Genomic DNA, 20,350 nt, shown 5'->3' with positions numbered 1-20,350 from the left:
CTAACTAATTTAAACACAAAAGTTTTCTTAGAAAAATTAACTCATTTTGTGGTGAGTATTGAGCCATTAATTTTTCTCAGAAAATATTGTTGCATTTTCAATTTTTACAAATGAAGAAGACTAGCACAAAAATTCAATTTCGAAAAATTCAATTTTTGTCAAAAGTGCAATTTTGACAAATTTTTATTTTGCTCTATAAGGGTTCCAATGCACAGCAAAGGGCATATTTATACAAAAGAACATTAAATTAGGTGAAATAAGCACAAAAAAAGCCCTTTAAAATTTTTCACTTTTTAAAAAAATTGAAAGAATGGGGGGGTATTAGAGAGGTTTTTAGGTACTTGATGATAATTGATCATAATTGATGAGAGTATGACACCCAACTATTGTTTCTGAGATTAAAATTATAAGACTTATTGAAATTCTGATAAACTTCTTGCTGCAAACGAGACAACGAAAAGACTTGCTACTGAAATTTTTATGGGTAGAGATGGTGCAAGTTGCGCTCGTCTAAAATCGTGTCAGTGTTTGGGGCATTCAGCTGTTAATGATTGCATACCGCGGTTAAGCTCTTGATTTTGCAGTCAGCAGCAGCAACAGCAGGGCCGGTCGCATTTCATGAAAACATTGAATGCGACTGTAGGAAGCGCTGGCGCGAGCTTACAAAAGCTTCTTCAGCAGCCTGTCCGTGCCATGTAATACACCGCATCCGCATTATAACTGCCGCGAAACGCGGAGGACGACGACGACGAAGGAGGCAGAACGTCCACCACGTCTCGTCCTCGTCGCCGGCTGCTGCGGCCGGCATCTACGCGTAAACTCTAAACTTTAGAAAGTTATGTGAACTGTGTTTATACGTTATCGGGCGCCAATGTAACGATCAAGCATGCCGCTCTCCAAGTTTCTGCTGTTGCTCTTCCTGCTTATTGGTAAGTTAAACTAAACCTTATTGTGTAAAGTTGGTAATTAATGTTTAAGAATTGCAGTTTATGGGGGAATTAATAGTGCAGAACCAAAACAAAGTTTATTATCATTGTAAATAACTGCGTACTTTATAAGCAGACTTCTGGAACGTTCAAGTAATGTGAATATGTTTTTAAGGCCTTAATTACGTTTAAACATTAAAAAGCTCCGGGGTAATGGATTTAAATGAAACCTCTTAACTGTTCTTGAAAATGGGGTAAAGAAGTGAATTCGAAAAGCCACCACCGTAATCACATTCAATTACTTTAGAACTTAGTGCTGGCTAACCCATTAAGGTTAAAAAACGTAGTAATTGCTTACATTAACTTAGTCTACAGAAAGTAATTATTGCTTTCGAACATGTATTAAAAGTTGAATTGTGAAATTTAAATGGTTAAGACATAGAAACAGCAAATTTGAAAAAAACGAAGGGATTAAGGAAATGAATTTTGTAACTTTTGTATTGTTATGCAAATGTTGTCAAATTTGTTGTTCTTCTTCAAAAGCTCTTCGTTTTCCATCTTTATCCGTTGAACAGCTTTTACGTCTACTTGGAGTCACTAAGTTCTGGCATCATTTTTTAGAATCAAAAATTGTTTGGATACCCTACAAGTAAAAAAACTAAATTAATTATTAGTATATTATAGCTCTCATGTTTCTCTACAATGATTAGCCTATAATGCTAAGTCTACTTGTGTCAAATCACAAAATACTACTATCTACTGTGATTTTCACAAATACTGTACATATGGACTTATTACCATCAATAATTGGTCATGTAAACAACACCTGTATTTATTTAATATTTACCAACATCTTTGGTTAATTTTCCAGAAATTTTCAGACTTAACTTATATCAGCCTCTTCAAGGCTTTCCCCTCCTTCAAGTAAAGAGTAATTAGTCACGATTTATTAGTTTATTACCATCATAATAGCAACTGTGGTAGTAAATGGTTTCCAGAGTGTGTAATTAAATAAGCATTAAACCAGGTCCATTCTTTACATTTATGAAATTAACGGCATTTTAAATGCCATTTTGTATCCTTCCCATTCCTTTATTATTCATTTTCACGTTCGTTTATGATTCTCTATTTTTCTGTTAATAAGTAAGTGCAAATTAAAATTGTATGGCTTATATGGTGCAATTCTAATTAACTAGGGACTGGAAAAGCAAAAAGACACATGGAAATCTTATTTAACGTGGAGATTTACGGTGACAGTTTGCCTAATTCAAGACAAGATCAGTATAAAAAGTTTAGTTCCATAAATCTATTTTAGTTTTGTTTCTCAGTTCCACTTTGTTCTTCTAATTAAATTAAGGTAAAGCAAGTAGTAGTGGTAAATTAGGTTCAATGAATCGTTTCGAGAAAAAGTGGAAAATAGAGATTTTTACTGTCGCGAAAACGTAGACTGATTGTAGAAACTTATAGAAAATCAGGAAGTTCTACAAGCTTCTGGACAAGCTGGAAAATTTCTAGAAGATTCTAAAAGCCTGACGAAGCTTCTAGATGTTCTGGGAAATTTTAAAAACAATTGTAATGTCTCAGGAAGGATTTTGGAAGATTCTGAAAGCTTCTACAAGCTTTTAAAAGTTCAAAAAGCTTCTATAAACTTCCGGATCAAACCGGAAACATTCTAAAATTTTTGAAGTCTATTGGATGCGTTTAGATTTTCTGAGTAGTTTTAGAAACATTTCTAATGTCTCAGGAAGGATTTTGGAAGATTCTGAAAGCTTCTATAAGCTTTTAAAAGTTCAAAAAGCTTCTATAAACTTCCGGATCAAGCCGGAAACATTCTAAAATTTTTGAAGTCTATTGGAAGCTTTTAGATGTTCTGAGTAGTTTTAGAAACATTTGTAATGTCTCAGGAAGGATTTTGTGAAAATCTGAATGCTTCTAGAAGCTTTTACAAGCTGCCAGAATGTTCTTGAAAGTTTCTAGAACATTTTGAAAATTTTTAGAATCATTTAGATATTCCGGATAGTTTTAGAAACATTTGTAAAGTCTCGGGACGGATTTTGGAGGATTCTGAATGTTTGTAGAAGCTTGTAAAAAATCAAGAAGCTTCTAAAAAGCTTTCGGAATATTCTGGAAACTCTCGGGAACATTCTGTAAGGATTTTGGAAGATTCTGAATGCTTCTAGAAGCTTGTAAAAATTTAAGAAGACCAAATTTTGGACACTAAACGAATGACAGTACGAATTATCTCTTTGCCACCACCTACGTAGATAAATACTGGTGCAACTGTCAAAATTGTTTCCATATGGTGATACAAATGGACACTCTTTTAGTAAATTTGTGTTTTACAGTTTTGGCTTATTGATCGAATTTTGACAAGAATCACGTGACGTCCTATTTAGACAAGTTAGGATTGTTAAAGTTTGGACAGCTAACCACTTAATTTCTAGTCTAATCATACGTCAGTTTATAACGTGAGCTGCCATAGCTCAGAAGCCATTTCTGACAGTCAGATTCAGGCAATCCTGCAAAACCCCCAAAAAAATTGTTTTTTTTTTTTTTGGCAACGTTTACATACAATTTCTATGGGAAAAAACCGCACAGTTCCGGATATTTATTCATTTAGGGAGTAATTAGGGATGCACTGCTGTAGGCATCACGGGAGCTGATTTAATTTTTGCCCTCGTATAATTCGAAAGGGGCCATTTTTGTGTGCTTTTGCGCCATTTGTTACGGCTTGTATAGATAAAACAGACAGCTACGGCAGTGTCACGCACGTTACTACAAACTACATTGCCTTGTCTGCTGCAGAAAAATTTTTGTCACCGTTGGTTTAATACATTTTTATGATTTGGAAAGGACTGAATTTGTTTCATAGTCACAATTCAAAGATCGGTAATTTTCTCTTTGACTAACAAACTTGAATATCAAAATTTATGATACACCCTTACACTGCGGTTATTAGAAAATATTCAGCCCGTTAGTCTTGATTCAGTCATTGCGCAAAATGAGAAAACTAATTTCGAAGAAACTTTCGTAGTTTGTAGTAGTGAAGGAAAACAAAGCAGAACAGATTAATTTGGCTAAGTAATATATAGCGATTTGGCAGAGTCAGGAAAGTTTCGTGGTTTATCTCTGGAGACCTACAAAACCAAAACACAGACCACTCATCTTTTTAAACAAGGAAATTGTACAGTGCTACAAACGGTATATCGATGACAAGTCGAGTGCATATATTTTTCAATTTCTGTATTCGAGAGAAAAGTGAATTTCGTATAATAATATTTGACGGTATTCATTCTTATGCTCCGAACGTACATCGTATGCAGTTCGCGCCAAAGTAAAACGTCTCCATTGGGAAACTTTAGAACGGAAAAATTGTTTCCCTATGGTTTGGCGATTTCAAATTACGATGAAGATGTAAAACAGGTCAAAACCTTTAAATCATTTTCGGAAATATAAATTGCCCTCCACGGTATGCAGTACGAATTCGTGCCGGGGCATCATTATGGAGCATATAAAATTTACGAAGAACTTTATGGATTTGACAATGCAAACATAATGATTCAAATTGAACGAAGTGTTTGACTTGTTAATGACGGCAATTTGGAACGATGTTGATTCTAGTCGAATCGTTTAGGAAATATAATTGACTTGAGGGTGTAATCTATTGCTACTTATCGAGACAATATTCCAGATCGATGGCTAATTATTTTCCTGCGAATCCCCATATCGTTCGCGTGTTTCGGGTTTGCAGAACAAAGCAGTCTCGTTTTATTTTATATATATTTCCTGAAAAGATGCTAGAATGCGGCAGAATACAGTTGGGCTTTCATCGCGTTTCACTCTGTTCTGCTTCAAAGCCCTCAATTTTTAAAGTCAATATTAATGGGGGAGGAATAAAAATAGATTTTTCGGGACCGTACTAATTAAAGTGCCTTTTTTTTTGGGTAGGAGCAAGTGGAAAATTGTTACTCGTTACGGTACTAAAAGATGCTTAAGTAGAAAAGTAGTAAAAGTTTGTGATTCGTATTTGCTTAAACCAGACAAGTGTTTGTTGACTTATTTTTTCTTGACCAATTTTGAACAAACTATACTCACTGTGCTGAGGTTAAATTAACAATCTTGTAAAAAACGGTCTTGATTATACAGGGTGGTCCAGTTTTAAGTGTCAATAATTGACCATTTGATAGCTAATCAAAAAATAAGCTGACTTGCATTATGTCATTTTTCTGAAAAACGTTTCCTAAGGAAGATACAAATCATCCAAGACTTGTGAAAGTCCAAATTTGTACTGAATAGTCTAAAAACTATTTTACTACGAGGAATGGTCTTATGTTTTGCCTTCTCAGACTGGTTGAGTGTCTGAAACTGGCATTCAAGAACTAAAAAAAGTCCGGAAATCAAGACAAAGATTGTATTGTGCATGAAACTAATTTTTTACTATTAAAAATAATATAAAAGTTGACTTTTAATGCTAGAACTGACTTTACTAGGACTAAAGAGTCCAAAAGTATATTTTCAAGACTTTAATTGCTGTACAACTCAATTTTCTGGACTGGACAACAAGTCTAGAAGTAAATTACATTTTCGGACTATTTTATTTCTAAAAATTAGTTCTCAAGACTATTATTGTAGCATTTGGTACCAACATTTTTTACTTTTATTACTGAAGAAACATGACTTTTGGAAATAGTCTTAAACTCGATTTTTCAGTCTTAAAAAGCACTAAAAACAGTCTGCATTTCTTAGAGATGCTACAATTTATTGCACCTATGAGTGTAGAAGTCAATTTAATAGTGAAGAAGCTTGAAATAACATTTTCAAGACTATGGTCAGTGGACAAACTAGCTTTTAGGCCTGATAAGTCAAAAACTTTGTAAAGATAGTCTTGAAACTCGATTTGGGGCACTGAAACCAGCCTTAATACACTAAAAACAGTCTAGTTTATTAAGAAATACCCGAATTTTTAGCACTGAGGTGTCTAGAAGTCGATTTAATAGTGACAAAGGTTCGAATGCCATTTTAAGTCTATGAAGAATGTAAAAATTGTTTTTTAAGTTTGCTATGTCAATAACTTGGTGAAGAAAGTCTTGAAACTCGATTTTCCAAGCTGAAAGCAGTTTTGAAGCACTAAAAATAGTCCAGAATTCGGAGAAAATGAAAAGCAAAGTAAAAAGCACGAAAAGTTCGTTTTCAAGACAATTTTCATGAATCTAATGTCAATGTCCTGCATCTAAGACTATTTTCAAGACTAAAATATTGAAATTTGTCTTCAAATTATGAAAACTTACTTCAAATGCAAATTTTAAGCTTCTGATGTCACTTTTCATTAGTTCAGTCACATTTTGGGGTTCAAGTCAATTTTTAAGGTTTAAATGTATGAATTCGTTGTAACAAATTCTTGAAAAAGTTGTTTTTATGTATACAAGTCAATTTTCAGTATTAAAGTCTCTCGTTTTGCATGAAAACTGGTTACAAACACAATTTTTAAGCTTCTGAAATTTTTATCTTTTCTAATTCAATTTTCAAAACTAAAGTCTTTTAGTTTGTCTGGAAACTATAAAAACTGGCTACAATAATATTTTTTAAACTTCTTAAATGAATTTTCCGTTTCCAAGACAATTTTTAAGTTGGGTTGGGTTAGTTTTGGGTCTTTGACCGTAATAACGTGTAATAAAGTGCTTGTTCCAAATTTGATCAATATTGCTCCAACGGTCTGACAGTTATGACAAAAAAAACGATTTTTTAAACAGAAATTTGAAGGGCTCTATTTTCCTTAGGAAGCACTTTTCAGGAAAATGGCATAATGAATGTCAACTTATTTTTTAATTGGCTATGGATTGGTGAATTATTGACATTTAAAACTGGACCACCCTGTATTAACTGCAAAAAAAAAAACTAACAGAAAATTACTTTTTGTGATATCAATACTGAATGCTGCTCTGATGAAACAAGAAACTTTAGGATGCTAAAGAGTGAAGAAACTGAAATGATTGACTGAAAATTTTACCACTATTGCCAATTGCCAACATAATTCACTTTTGCTCCTCCTAGTATTTAAATAGACTATATTATATTATATTGCGTGATAAATATAAAAAAACTATAGTAAGTTTACCTTTAGTGTTAACGTTCTCATTAACTTAATGTAAAAGCACTAACCTAAAATTGACTATTATCCTGAACAAAACCCTAGACAGGTTTGAATCAATGTAGTTTTTCTGAGATAAACCCGGTGGAAAATAAACAAAGCGCAGCTCTTTAACGGTCCCCGTTCAAAAGCGTAGTTTACATTTTAAGAAAGTAAACTTCCATTTTAATGACCGCCATAAAATTGCGGGTGCATAAAATATGTATATTGAAAGTAGAGCAGTCGCGCCTTAACATAGCCCACAATTGTAAATAAATCGGTAGTGAGCATAGGAGGGTTGGGACAACTGCACTATACTAGGACCATCTTAAAAGCTTTTGCTATTTATGAACTATGAAAACCTTCTACAAGTTGAGAATTTTCCTTTCCGGAAACTTTAGTACAGTCAATGTACCGCACAAAAAGTTAATGGTTAACATTCAGAATGTTTTTATTTTGCAAATCAAAACTTGAAGAAGGTCAGCCCCGTTGGAAATACAAATAACCGTCGTTACTGCCAAAAGAGCACAATAAAGTGGATTTCATCGTTAAGGGCCTGTCCGACCCTTCAGTTTGCATATTATACCTTTTCGACCGTCAAGTATCGTCTGAATTATAAAATTGAATTGATTCAGTATAAATAATAGTAAAAACTACCCACACACAACGTTAATTGTACAACTGGGTAGGAAACGTGATTTAAGAGCATCGAATTCGTTACAGCAAAGAATAAATAAAGTAAACGTCCTGCTATGTCCTTTAAAATGTACAGCAATGTTAAACTATTTATAAGGTCAGCAAGCTAGTTTTTCGCAGTAGATAGTAAATTTTACATGTTGCAACGGAAATCTTTGCTCCTTAAAATAATTAGGGTTTATGAATACCATTTTTGCTGCAGCAAGTTAATTAATTAACTTCTACTCAGACTAATTAAAGACCCTCTAAAGACAGGGATTGTCCGAATTTTAGGTCCCAAATACCCGAAATTTTATTATCATAGAGTAGAAAGGTTCTGGTCGTTAAAACGAAATATTTATAAAAGGGCCTCGTTTGGGCTTTCAAGAAACTTTTAATTGGATGCAAAAGTTGACACAAATTCACAATGTAACTTTTTCGAAATTAAACAAATACGTTATGTTTAATTAAAAGTTACAGCGACAACGCTGAAAGCTTAAGTTGGCTGTATCCATTTCTAAAAAACATAATGTTAATTTCATCTCATCATCACTTTACGACCAATAAAAGGCGGTATTTTTAAGCGTGGCTATAAATTATAAACTGATATTAAACTGTGGCAAAGTTATAAAATTTACGGACGCTTTAAGAGGTATAAAGTTAAGATCCTCTTTAAACTTCATCGTAACAAATACTATTAAAATCACTGTTTGATTTAAGACGCAGACTGACTGACTAATATTTTTTTTTGAATAAAAAGCTTGAGCAAATATACTCGAAATACAGCTGCAGGGACTTGATTGACGTTTAATCCATTCATTCCATTAATCCAAATTGCAAGTTCAGATGTTATAGACTGAAATTTCTATGATTAGAATTTATCCTTATCGATTAAATAATAAGGAAAAAAATTCTCTGAAAAGTGTGTAGATTGTGTAACTCCAAAAGCTCATATTTAAAGAATGTTCAAATAAAGGAAAAGCTGAAAAAGGGTTTCTCGTTAAATTCTTTGAAATAGATAAGCACAGACGTATGTTTGAGATTTGTTGTTATTGCTTTCTGTTCCCTAAAAGTAATCTATAAAAATCGACCTTTGTTGAATTATTCCAGCCGTTATCTAACCACATTCTTCAACAACTTGTTGGCAAAGATCCTCCATTAAATTTGACCGGCTAAAGATCCAAACAATTTATTAAAATAAACACAATTAGAAATTTTAGTTTACTGGAAGTCATGATTACAGAAAATACTGGATTCAAATAATTAATGACGCATTAAAGTTGATGATTACACTTGAAACAGATGGGTTGGATGCACGTAAATCGAGAATTAAGCCTACTTTATGCTATACTGGGTGTTGTCTGATAACAACGAGTTGGTATAGTAAAAATTATTCACCTCTGGGTATAAGTTAATTGAAAGAAAGTAACCATTAAACGTATCTTTTGAATAAAATAAACTCGGTCGGTTTTCCCAGCCTGTTAAATGAACTAATTTCTCACGTTTTTGAAGAAAAACCAACATCCAGCTCATTCAGTTTAATTTATAGTTGAAAAGTTTATAAATTCACGAATTTAGTAGTAAGTTTAGATTAGTAGTCCCTATCATTTTGATTATATGCAAAATGATATAAACCGTTGATTTATGTACATAATTTAGTACGAAGTTGATATTCGCTGGTTTAGTTATGTTGATGACATTATTCAAACTACTACTAAGCGTTTTAAAACTAATTTCTGGTCTGACTGCTATTACTGTCGTACTTTTGGCAACTTTCCGCTTTAAAATCTCTGAATAGTGAGCGCCGTTACCCATTGCAGGGGATTTGCGGTTTGATAGATGGTTTACTTTATTGCATGGATTTTCAGGGTAAGAGGTTGACGATCCTCTATATCACAAGGCAAACTTTTAATTTAGCAAAAACGGCGCTACCATAAGACACGTCTTCGAGCACTCAAACCGAATAAATGTAGGTTATAAATCCGAAAAGAGATACGGGCAACCAACTTTAAATCAGTGTCAGCAACTTGAACTTTTTACCATTTAAGCAAATCTCGGATAAATTCAATTCATCTGAGGGCCCGAAAAAAAGTTGACAGCACATTTTGAATTTGCTATCCCCATATCACGCCCTTTTGCTGGGGAAAGCGTCTGCGGTCGTTTAAAATGAATAATGGGGGAAAAAAGATTCACATTTTTGTAATCATTACAACTGACGATGAAATTAACCCGTAGGATTTAAGGTCCAGCAAAAACTTTAATTAATTGTGTATTTCTAAACAAAAACTTTAAAATATTACTAAAGCGCCCTGGGGATTGAGTAAAATGAATTTAATATGATCATAATTCTGCGTAATTTGTTTTCATAAAATTGAATCCCTTTTATTGTTTGGGACCAAAACGGTTGGAGGTAACGCACCAGCTTTATGGATTTAAAGGCACAATGATGTTTGCCCTAGCCATTAATTTATGAAAATTCTTTGTGGCTTGACATCAAAATTCCGTCTATCACACATTTTACTTTTCACATGAATTGTAAATAGTAGTGTGATACAGTTGTAATATCGTGTCTATTCTACCAAAACAGATACGTATCGACATGAATTTTTAATTACAACTACCATAGAATTTTTTGTTTATGGCATTTAATTTAGCTCCGGCACGAAATTCGCTTTTATCAATAGAGTAATCACTTCGACGACCAAAAACGCAATGAGGTGGGAAATCAATTGGTTTTTCACTTAATTAATCGCCTATCATTTATCGATCACATCCTCGACTATTTTTGGGTTTGCACATTGTTCGTCAAAGAGTTCAATCGAGTTTTCATAGCGAAAGTTGTTATTTTTAGTATAGTGCAGCAGAATTTTAGATTTTTAAGACCGGTCATGACTATAAAATCTCAATTATTAAGACAGTTAACTAAATCAAAATGAATGGTATCACACAATATAAAAAATCAACTTATCAAACAGTAAAGAGAAAACATCTGCAACACGTATATCTTTGCGAGACGATTAATTATTCAAACCTTTGCGTTTTTTTTTCAAGTAGCAACAACAGCGACCTCTGCCAATAACCGCAACATTCTAGAATAGCTCCCTCTTCAGGATGAACACTGTACTATCCGATTGATTGGAGGGTCTTGGACACATATTGGAAACAGTATTGATTAGCCACCTAGCGGTGCTTCCTGGATATAAACCTTCTATTGATCCTTATTTTAACACATATTGGAAACAGTATTGATTAGCCACCTAGCGGTGCTTCCTGGATATAAACCTTCTATTGATCCTTATTTTTCTCCATTGTCTGGTTACTGTGTTGGAGGGGGAGCAAGGTTTCGTTGCCAACCACAGATGGCGCCTGTAGTAGGTCAAAAACAGGCGGGAAAACGTATTGCCTATAAACATTGTTTGAATTAAAATCAGTTTAAATTCAAATAACTACTTGTTATGTTAATTACATTATTCTAATTTAAATACACTAGGAATGTCAATACTTCTATACACACTGAATTGAAATAAGACATTTGACAAATCAACTATTATAATTGGCTCGTTTCTTGGGCTACACTATTTTTTTTCTTTAATTTGACAGGAACAGTAAAATGCTTGTTTGGCAGTCAAAACTCTTCAAGAAAGTTTCAAATAGCATTTTTGACTAATCAAAATCATCGACAAGCTTTCTGTCTTTAATATAATGGTTTGGGAACAGTAAAATGCTTGTTTGACAACCAAAACACTTTGAGAAACACACATTTTAAAAACATTAAAATTGCTTTCTGTCTTTGTTTTGACAATTCAAAGCATTCAGACCGCATCTTTTACTATTCACAAATTATTGTTTGGATTGTCAAAATATCTTACATAGGGTTAAGACAACATTTGCAGCATATTAGCTTCAATTTGACACTTTAGAGACATCAAAATAATTCCTGTCGTTGTTTTGACAATACAAAGTATTAAAAGTCTTTGATAGTCAAAAACAACGTTTTTGACTATCAAAGGCTATTCAAAGACATCTGAAAAATTCTGACATCAATTGGATACCTTAAAGATATTAAAAATTCTTCCAGCCGGTGTTTTGACAATAAAAAGCCTTTAGAAACTCTTCAGAAAGCATTATTGACTACATAAAGCCACAGATAGAGATTTAATGGCTTTAATTTGTCAATTTTTAGTCACTAGAAATGCTTTTGTCTGATTTTTTGACAATCCAAACTCCTCAGGGAGGCTTTTTGACAAAAAAAATATGATACATCCGAGTTGAAAATAGAGCACAATAAAACTGCTGTCTCTCCACTTTCGAATCCATTTACGATGGTGTCTACGGAACATCAAAACGTGAGTCAATCGGGGAAATTGGAAAGTGCAGAGACGTCAGGAACGGTTTTATTGTATCGATATGTCAGCTACACCACTATATCCCCGGATAAAATCTCTGCGGTCATATTTTGACCGTTACGGTTTATTAAATTTTTGATTAATGTGACAGAAAAAAGTGTAAGAAACATATTTATATTTGGCATCATACTTGAAAGTTACTGTCCAAGTGGAAAAAGCCTACATGTGGAGCATTTGCTTACATCACTGCACAGTGGGTAGCTGTGTTGTTGTGTGTGGGTTTTGGTAAAAAAAGCAGCTTTCAGCTTTGCTGCTTAAAAAAGGAGCTATTTCTGAAAATCCCTTTAATACCACCAAAATGGAGGTATGACAGAGTGGGTAATTACAGAAATGTCAAATTTTGAACGATGATTTTAACATTGGCCTACAAAATTTGTATGGTGGTACGTTTCACAGTGACAGCAAACAAGTTAGTTCAAGCCTTGATCTTGCTTCATGTGCATTGCACCATGTTGCTTTAGATGCTGTAAATATTCTTTTCCGGTCATTTGTTTGTGGAGAGGATGATTTTTGACAGTAAAATCTTAGGGAAAACTAGTTTTTAGTCAGGTCCGGTGTTCACCTGTCCCAACGTGCACCGGCTGTTCGAGGACGGCGCCATCGACCTCGTGCCGACGCCGTAGCGTAGGGCGCAATACTTCCGACTCCTACGACCCTCATTTAGTTCCCTCGCGCTCGAACGCGAAACGTGCTCGTCAACTCTTCGTCGCGTATTTTCGAGTGGCGCGAATCAAGGTAACACTTCAATTTTTTTTCATCCCTTTTTCAGCCCTTTAACACCGATCCAAAGTGCCCCGCAAATATCTTTGCCGTTCAGGTCAGAAAACGACATTTTTTTTACTTGACCTTGACTCCGAAAATCTTAACCTCACACACATTACATAAATCATTGCATAATTTATTGGTGTACGACAGCCTTGGGTTTATTTAGCTACTGATTTACGTTTTGATTGTTTTAAACATTTCAATGTTTCGAACTAACCAATTTAATAAAAAGTGACGTGGTAGACGCCGATAAGGTTATATTGATGAGGGTTTCGTGAATTATTGGCTTAGTGGTATTGAGTTCGTAATTTATTAATGCGAAAAATGGTGTAATTCCACTCTATTTTTGCAAATCAATTCTTTACTTAATATTGCATAGGACAATTTAATGTTATTTAACAAAACTTTCTGAACTTATTTACTTAATAGTTTATTCGACCATTATCGACTTTATGGCCTGCCGTCAATATAATATAGCGGCCGCTTCGAAAATTATATGAGGAAGAGCTGGTTATTGACTTTCCTGACAAGTTGAGTTAAATATAGATTTACTGCTTTATCGTCTGCTATATGTGTCTGGATATCGGTAAAATGAGTTGAGGTCAGTTTCATGTCGAAAACAATTTTGTACAATTTACTGTTCGTTGCTTTGTCAATTTTTAGAACGATTTACATGAGATTGGATTTTTATAGTTATTTATGATATTAAATGTGCAATTTTAAGGCACACGAGTAAAACGATTTCTGAATTAAAAATTTAGTTATTTAGTAGATGAAAAATTTTCAAGTAAATCAACAGTGTATATTTAAACCATCAATACCCACTTTGGTACAGGGTGTCCGGATTTAGAGTGTTTTGACAGGAAAACCCCATTTTCCGGCTAGATAGGAAAAAACTAATATAAAGGTCTAGAGCTCGATTTTTGAGAAAAGATTAATGGCAAAAACCGTATTTACAAAAAAATACAATGTAAGTCTAAGATATTACACTTTTTTGTTTTTATTCAAGTTGGCTTTGAGGTTTTGAAATCAGCTGTCAAAAGTGACGTTAATTTATTTCCTGTTTTTGTTACAAGACTTGAATGTTTAAAATTACTGCGTTATTAACTTTTGAGAGAATTGTTTTTTTCTTTATTTTATTTTTAATGATTTTCTACCGTTAATTTAAAAATTAGTTCTTTAGTGGTTAGTTACTTTAATGTGTGTGAAAATACTGAAAAAGTTCTGTCTCTCTCTGTTATTGGGTCTGGGATCTGTTATTGGGTCTATATCTGTTACTCATTGCAAATTAACTTCATATTTCAGTTATTTGTAGGAATAGTTATTAGATATACTAAATATTTTGAAAATGGGCAAAATTTGAAAAACTTCCTCTAATGTCGTAAATTGACAAGATATCGAAATACGGTTTGTGCTATTAATATTTTTTTCAAAAATCATGCTCTAGACATGTATACTAGTTTTGTGCTATCTATGGGGTTTTCCTATCAAAACACACTAAATCTGAACACCCTGTACATCTATAGAAAAGTTTGTAAAGGCAGAGAAATCTAAGTTTGAGTTTGTATATTATAAACACTCAAATATGAAGTTTTGCATGGAGACTTCAAACTTTTACCATGCGGTAAATGAAAGCCCCATTAGTACTGAAACTTTCCCAATTGTGACAGCCATAACTGATTGAAGCATACATTACCAACAATTTTTTAATAACCTTGTTCAAGCGTTCAATTCGAGATTTTTTCGGTTAATATTTAATAAAAAAAACCACAGGAGCAAGCTTAACTTCACCATACGTTCTCTTAATAATTTAATTATAAAACTTCTTTGAAATACTAAAGATCAAAGGCTTTTTAGCTTCGTCTGTAAGTGACTTCTACCTCTCAGACAATTTTCTTCATAATGTCGTTATAACCTTAAGGGTCTGTAGAAAACAAAATTAACAAACAGCTACAAGTACGTAAGTTTATAAAGTACGTCCAGCTAATCTTATAATGAGTATTGAATGAAGATTAATGATAGTTTTACCCACAGGACAACGAACTTGTGTAGGAAAGAAATCAACCATATAACAGTAATTAATCAAAAAAGCGAAATAGCGCTAATACAATTTTTAAAGTGACAATTAATCGAATGAAAACGAATCCACAAACTGTAATTAATTGGTGGGTGTACTCTGGGGAACGTTTAAGTAACTAACCCATTCGTGTTTCATATATTAGTTTATCGATTTCATTAAGATAGGCAAATTGAGGGCTTCTGTTTTGAATTACAATTTTAAATAGTGAGTCGAAAAATCAGTGAAATTAAAATTTAAGAACTTAATTAGAATATCTCGTAAACGTGACGAGCTAGAGAGTCGATTTTACTGCCATTTTGACTGAAACCGTTGGAGTTTTAATAAAAAAGAGTATTAAAAAAATTACAAAACACTATTTTTGACAACATTTCAAACAAAAATCTTCTGAACTGAAACTACAGGGCTTTCATTCCACTTTTACCGTAATCGCTTTTAAGTGAACCACCTTATACATCTAACTGAAAATATAAACAAAACTTTAATTACACCATCCACAATGTATAAACTATGAACAACAACTGTTAATGCTCAAATAAGTGTCGACCTCAAAGTACACACAATCGAGAGTATATTGTAATTACAGCTCTTAGCTTGGTATATACAGCTACCCCCTTGAAGCGACTCAAGTTTCCACTCATTTTAAGCCCAAAAAAAGTTTCCATTATTTTGCCTTTCGTGCTCGTAAACTTTTCACTATAAAAGCAAAAGTTCCCGAAGATTAATATAAAGTTACGCGAGTTTAATAGTGAATTTCAAAGTGTATGCGGTCTTATATTTTGTTAGGCAACAGGTTATATTTCTCAGGACCAAAGGGCCTGGCCCTTTTTATTGTCGTCATTTTTAGTGGGGCAACGTCCCGACGCCAACAATAAAGTTGACAGTGAGGCTTTCCCCAACATGAATTGGGATGCATAATTCATAATATATATTTTTTTTATTAATAAATTGTGAAAAATGTTGCTAAACCTCGAAATTTGGTACTCACTTAAAATCCAGTTTAAATATCCCACTTTATCCCTTACTAGTCACCGGAGCAGGTGGATTGGAATTGACAACGGTCACGTGACATTATATCCGACGTAGATAACGCAGTCATGTGATCAACCTTCAAAGTGATCCTCTTCAGTAAAAGAAACTCAGCTAAAAACCCAATCTAAAAAAATACTGAATAGTGAATACAGTTTTGTTGTTGATAAGAAATATGTACTTTACATAATGATTATCAGCTGGAAAAATACAAATCAAAAAACGACTCAGAACCAGGACATTCTGGGCAGGAGGTTTTGAGACCCCTGACCGTTTGATACATGTTTTGTTATAACATTGATGGTAATTAATTATTGTTTTTAAATAAAATATAAATTAATTTTTAAAAAATTATTGAAACCTTTCTTTGGAAAAGAGTAACAAGCAAACAGGAGATATATTATTTTGATAAGACACTATAATATACCTTCCGTTACTGTCTCAAGAAACTATATTTGATGAATTTGCCCTCATTAAAAAAAATTGTCTACTCACACTAGTTGAAGACCTTTAGGAATCTTTCTCTTCATCCCTAGATGAAAATAATGACGTTTTTAACTATATTTTAGGGATCTGCACGAAATATTTTTGTTATGTTTGGCATCACTTGGAATGCACGAAGACCCATTTTCAGTGCGTTCGGTTTCCAGCAGATTGGCATTCGGTGCAGTCAAAAGCATGTAAGTCGAAATTCTGAGATTCGGAGAACGCTATAAAATTGAACCCAAAAACTCTTTTAAAATTTAGACCGGACGGCGAACGGGACAAACCACAGAGGTGTCATTTAGTATATCATTCAAGTGAAAACTCCTCCAGTCCTCTCCCCTATATCAATGAATTAAAGTTTCTCAGTTCATTGGTCACGTGAGAGCTGCCCAAAAGAAAACAATGATTGCAGTGACTAACTGACCCGCGAATAACTTGCAGTATTTTATTTACAAGAAATGAAATTAAATTAATATAATAAACTTTATTTATGGTTCATTATGAAAAATAGTCTAATTGGTATACTGGGAATCATTATTAATAAATAAAATTACAAATTAGTGCACCTCTGTTCATCACCAGCTGTTCTCAGAAATAATATGGATTTTCCTCGGAATCATCTTAGTTGAATAGAGATATTTATGTTTTACAATTATTTCTGTGGGATTGAGCAGTTATCAAATTTCTAACTATTCAAATTGCAATGTCTACAATGCCCCACTATTTAGGTGAGTTTTTATAGAATTACATATTGTCACGAATAACATAAGTTGCACCATGTTCCGTTACCTAGTCTGGCCCCGGTCTCCCCCAGTGCACTGCCGAATCAGCGAGACCGGCAAATTGGGGTCATGAGACGAGTATTTAATCAGCGTCTCAAGCCATCGAAGATTACTGGTCTCTGGGTCGGTCTATCGAGCATCAGTCCGAACTTCCTAGTGCCCGGACGGCTCGATACCTTCTTGGAAATCCAGGCTGAACAGACTAGAGTCCTTACGCAACCCAGTGGTGACCGTCGGGACTCTTGACCCTTTCAGTACCTAAAGTAAGTCCTTTGGGGCGTGTCGGTCATAGGGGCTCCCTGCTCGTATCGAGCGGGTTTCGCTTGGCGACACTTCAAGGGGGGCTTGCTGTGCCTAAAGTAAATCCTTCGGGCTTGTCGGACATAGGGGTTCCCTGCTCGTATCGAGCGGGTTCCGCTTGGCGGCACATCAGAAGGCCTTACGCACACCCACACACACACACACCCCCACGCACCCCCTCGTAGAGAGTGTTCCATGGGCGTCCCGCCTGTAGCGGTACTAGCGGCCCTCTTAATCTGGGGGTAAGATTTAGTTAGGCATCATCTTCAGTATAAAAATAAAGGAGACATACTTGAGCTACGTTTGTTGTTTCTCTTCCTGCGCTACCCCCAAAACGTGACATGGTGGAGGCGCCTTGTTGAATCCCGGGGCTACTGATCTCCATATCTGTGGCCAAACCAAGCCGTACGCCCTAACAGGAATGAGAAAAGCGTACAACTTGAGATCAGCAAATCCTAGCAGCCCCTTTCAACCAAGGCACAGGAGCTCAAGCGTAGGAGACCCTTGGATGCAAGAAACAGATTATCTAACCCTTACGCTTGTAAATACAAGAAGGGAAGACATTGAGCAGCCACAAGAAACAGAAAACGATCTGGAAAATACAGTGATAGAGACAGGAGCACAAGGACACCCTGAGAAAGGAGATAAAGCATTAGAAGGCAAGAAGGGGTCAAGAGAAATGGCGGACATTACCATTTCGGCGGTTGAGGCAGGGGAGAAAACACCCGCACTACCTCAATTCATCAGCCCACCAACGTTCAACCCGGGCAGTGATTCAGCCCCTCAGTTTATCGGCACATACGAGCGAACGGCAGTGGCCAATAGCTGGAACGATGCGTTAAAAATACTATACTTTCACTCGTACCTGCAGGGCGCCGCAAACATTTGGTATAGAGAATATAAAGCAGCAAACCCTGACAGCAACTGGCAACACATTTGTCAAGCATTCAAGACTGAGTTTAGCGACGGTATCAACAGTCGCCATTTGCTTGCAAAGTTAAGGCAAAGGAAGCAAAGGGACCTGGAACAGACAAAGAATTATTTCTATGATCTAAGGGTCCTATACGAAGAATACAAAGAAAACGTGGATCTCGACGAATTCGTAGATATTTTCCAGAATGGGCTAAAAGATATACCAAGAGCTAAATACTACTGGCTCACAAATTTTCCTAATAACCCACCTAGGAACTTGGACGAAGTCAAAAAACTTTGCATCACAATAGATAACGCTCCTGAAAAGTTCTCGACACCGCTCACTTTTAGACCGCAGCATCAAATAGAAGAACAGGCCGCTGGACCAGTAGCACAAAGACAGTCACCTTTTGGCAATCCCCGCCCTTACAGAACCCCGCCACCGCTCAGGAGAGACTATGGCACAAACCACGCCAGTAATCCAGAAAGACAGTACCAATCCACGAGGACATATGACAACAGGCTCAGGTGCTACAACTGCGGTAAAATAGGCCACTTTGCTGCTGTGTGTAGAAGTAGACAGCAGCACCCAAACTCCAGGGGGTGGCAAAACTAAGCCCCGTCACCCTCTCCACTCGGGGCACAACGTGCTATAAGATACTATACATAAATGCTGTTGTGAACGATTATTACGTACCGGCGATTATTGACACAGGTGCGGAACTAAATGTGATAAGCCATCTCCTGGTCAACAAAAAACATAGGATCAGAGACCCACCCACGTTGCTTGTGACAGCTGGCGGTCAGAAAGTAAGAAGTCTAGGCGACACATTGGCATCACTGGAGCTCAGAGGCAATTACGAGAAAAAATTAGAAATTAAAGCAACGATATTGGAGAATACACCACAACCCCTTATTTTGGGCATGGAGTTCTTAAGGGAAATGCAGGCAGCAATTTGCTTAATATCCAACATACTCACCCTAAATCAAGATTTGGTGATACCGCTCGGGGCAAAGCAAGATTCTGCACCCAAAATACCATGCAAAACACGAAGCTGGAGAGAAGTGATCCAAGAAATACCTGGGTCCATCTTCAGTCTTCCAAGCAGCACTGCATGGGCCGTTGCAGTCTCTTCGGCTCCCAGTAGAGATAGAGGAGTAGGAAAAGCCATCAGGGACCATTTGGCAGATTACAACACAGAAAAACTACCCGTAGGGAGCGTGGTCAGTTTGTTTAAGAAAAACAGACATACCCTACAGATGGTAGTAAAAGAAGAGGGTAGCGAATATATCCCTACTCATACGCTCCAACATTGCTGTAGGAAATTGAAAGATTGGGCAATACGAAATAAAATAAGTAAGGTGGCTATACCTAGATTGACATCCGCAACCGCAAACAGCGAGTCAGATTGGGAGAAGCTTAAAGACTTGCTGTATGAGACTTTCAAGGAAACGAGTGTGACGGTGCTGGTTTCAAAAAATAGAGAACCCCGACCAAGAAAGACCAAGACACAAGAAACCAGCTCCTGGAACACCCTGCCGAACTACATAGAAAACGATGACCGCTGGATAATTAAGTTGAAGGCAAAGGAAGATTACACTCTGAAGCCAGGAGAGAAAAAATCCATCAAAACTGAACCAAAAATACCCCTATCTACAGAGATGTTATTAGTACAAAACGAGGGATGGCTAGTACGCAACAACCTACTATGCAACCTAGAAAGAGCCGAAAACTCTATATCATTGACCCTCGAGAACATAGGGCCAACTAGAAGGGTTATTTACAAAGACACAACGGTGGCACGGCTAGAAGAGCCCAGTGGTTTGAGCACCACAGCACTCTTTACAACACAGAGAATAGACGA

General features: G+C 35.5%; 1 protein-coding gene across 4 annotated transcripts in view; it reads left to right on the top strand.

Annotated features, from left to right (window-relative positions):
* The first annotated feature begins 689 nt into the window (after nucleotides 1–689).
* The window catches only part of Gfrl (Glial cell line-derived neurotrophic family receptor-like), a 50,905-nt gene continuing 31,244 nt past the window's right edge, over nucleotides 690–20,350 (top strand). For 2 of the 4 annotated variants that reach the window (XM_081986237.1, XM_081986235.1), the window contains exon 1: nucleotides 12,584–12,869. Coding sequence is in view for 1 of the 4 variants with exons in the window: in XM_081986236.1 (XP_081842362.1) it covers nucleotides 887–929 (43 nt within the window). In the remaining 3 variants the exon portion in view is untranslated. Of the gene's footprint in view, nucleotides 930–12,561; nucleotides 12,870–20,350 lie in introns of those variants that run through there. The other 2 variants (XM_081986236.1, XM_081986238.1) reach the window with 2 other exon arrangements.

Source organism: Ips typographus, linkage group LG9, assembly GCF_016097725.1.
Source record: "Ips typographus isolate SLU linkage group LG9, UJ_Ityp_2.0, whole genome shotgun sequence".
Classification (NCBI taxonomy): domain Eukaryota; kingdom Metazoa; phylum Arthropoda; class Insecta; order Coleoptera; family Curculionidae; genus Ips; species Ips typographus.
This window is presented reverse-complemented; position numbering and strand designations above follow the sequence as displayed.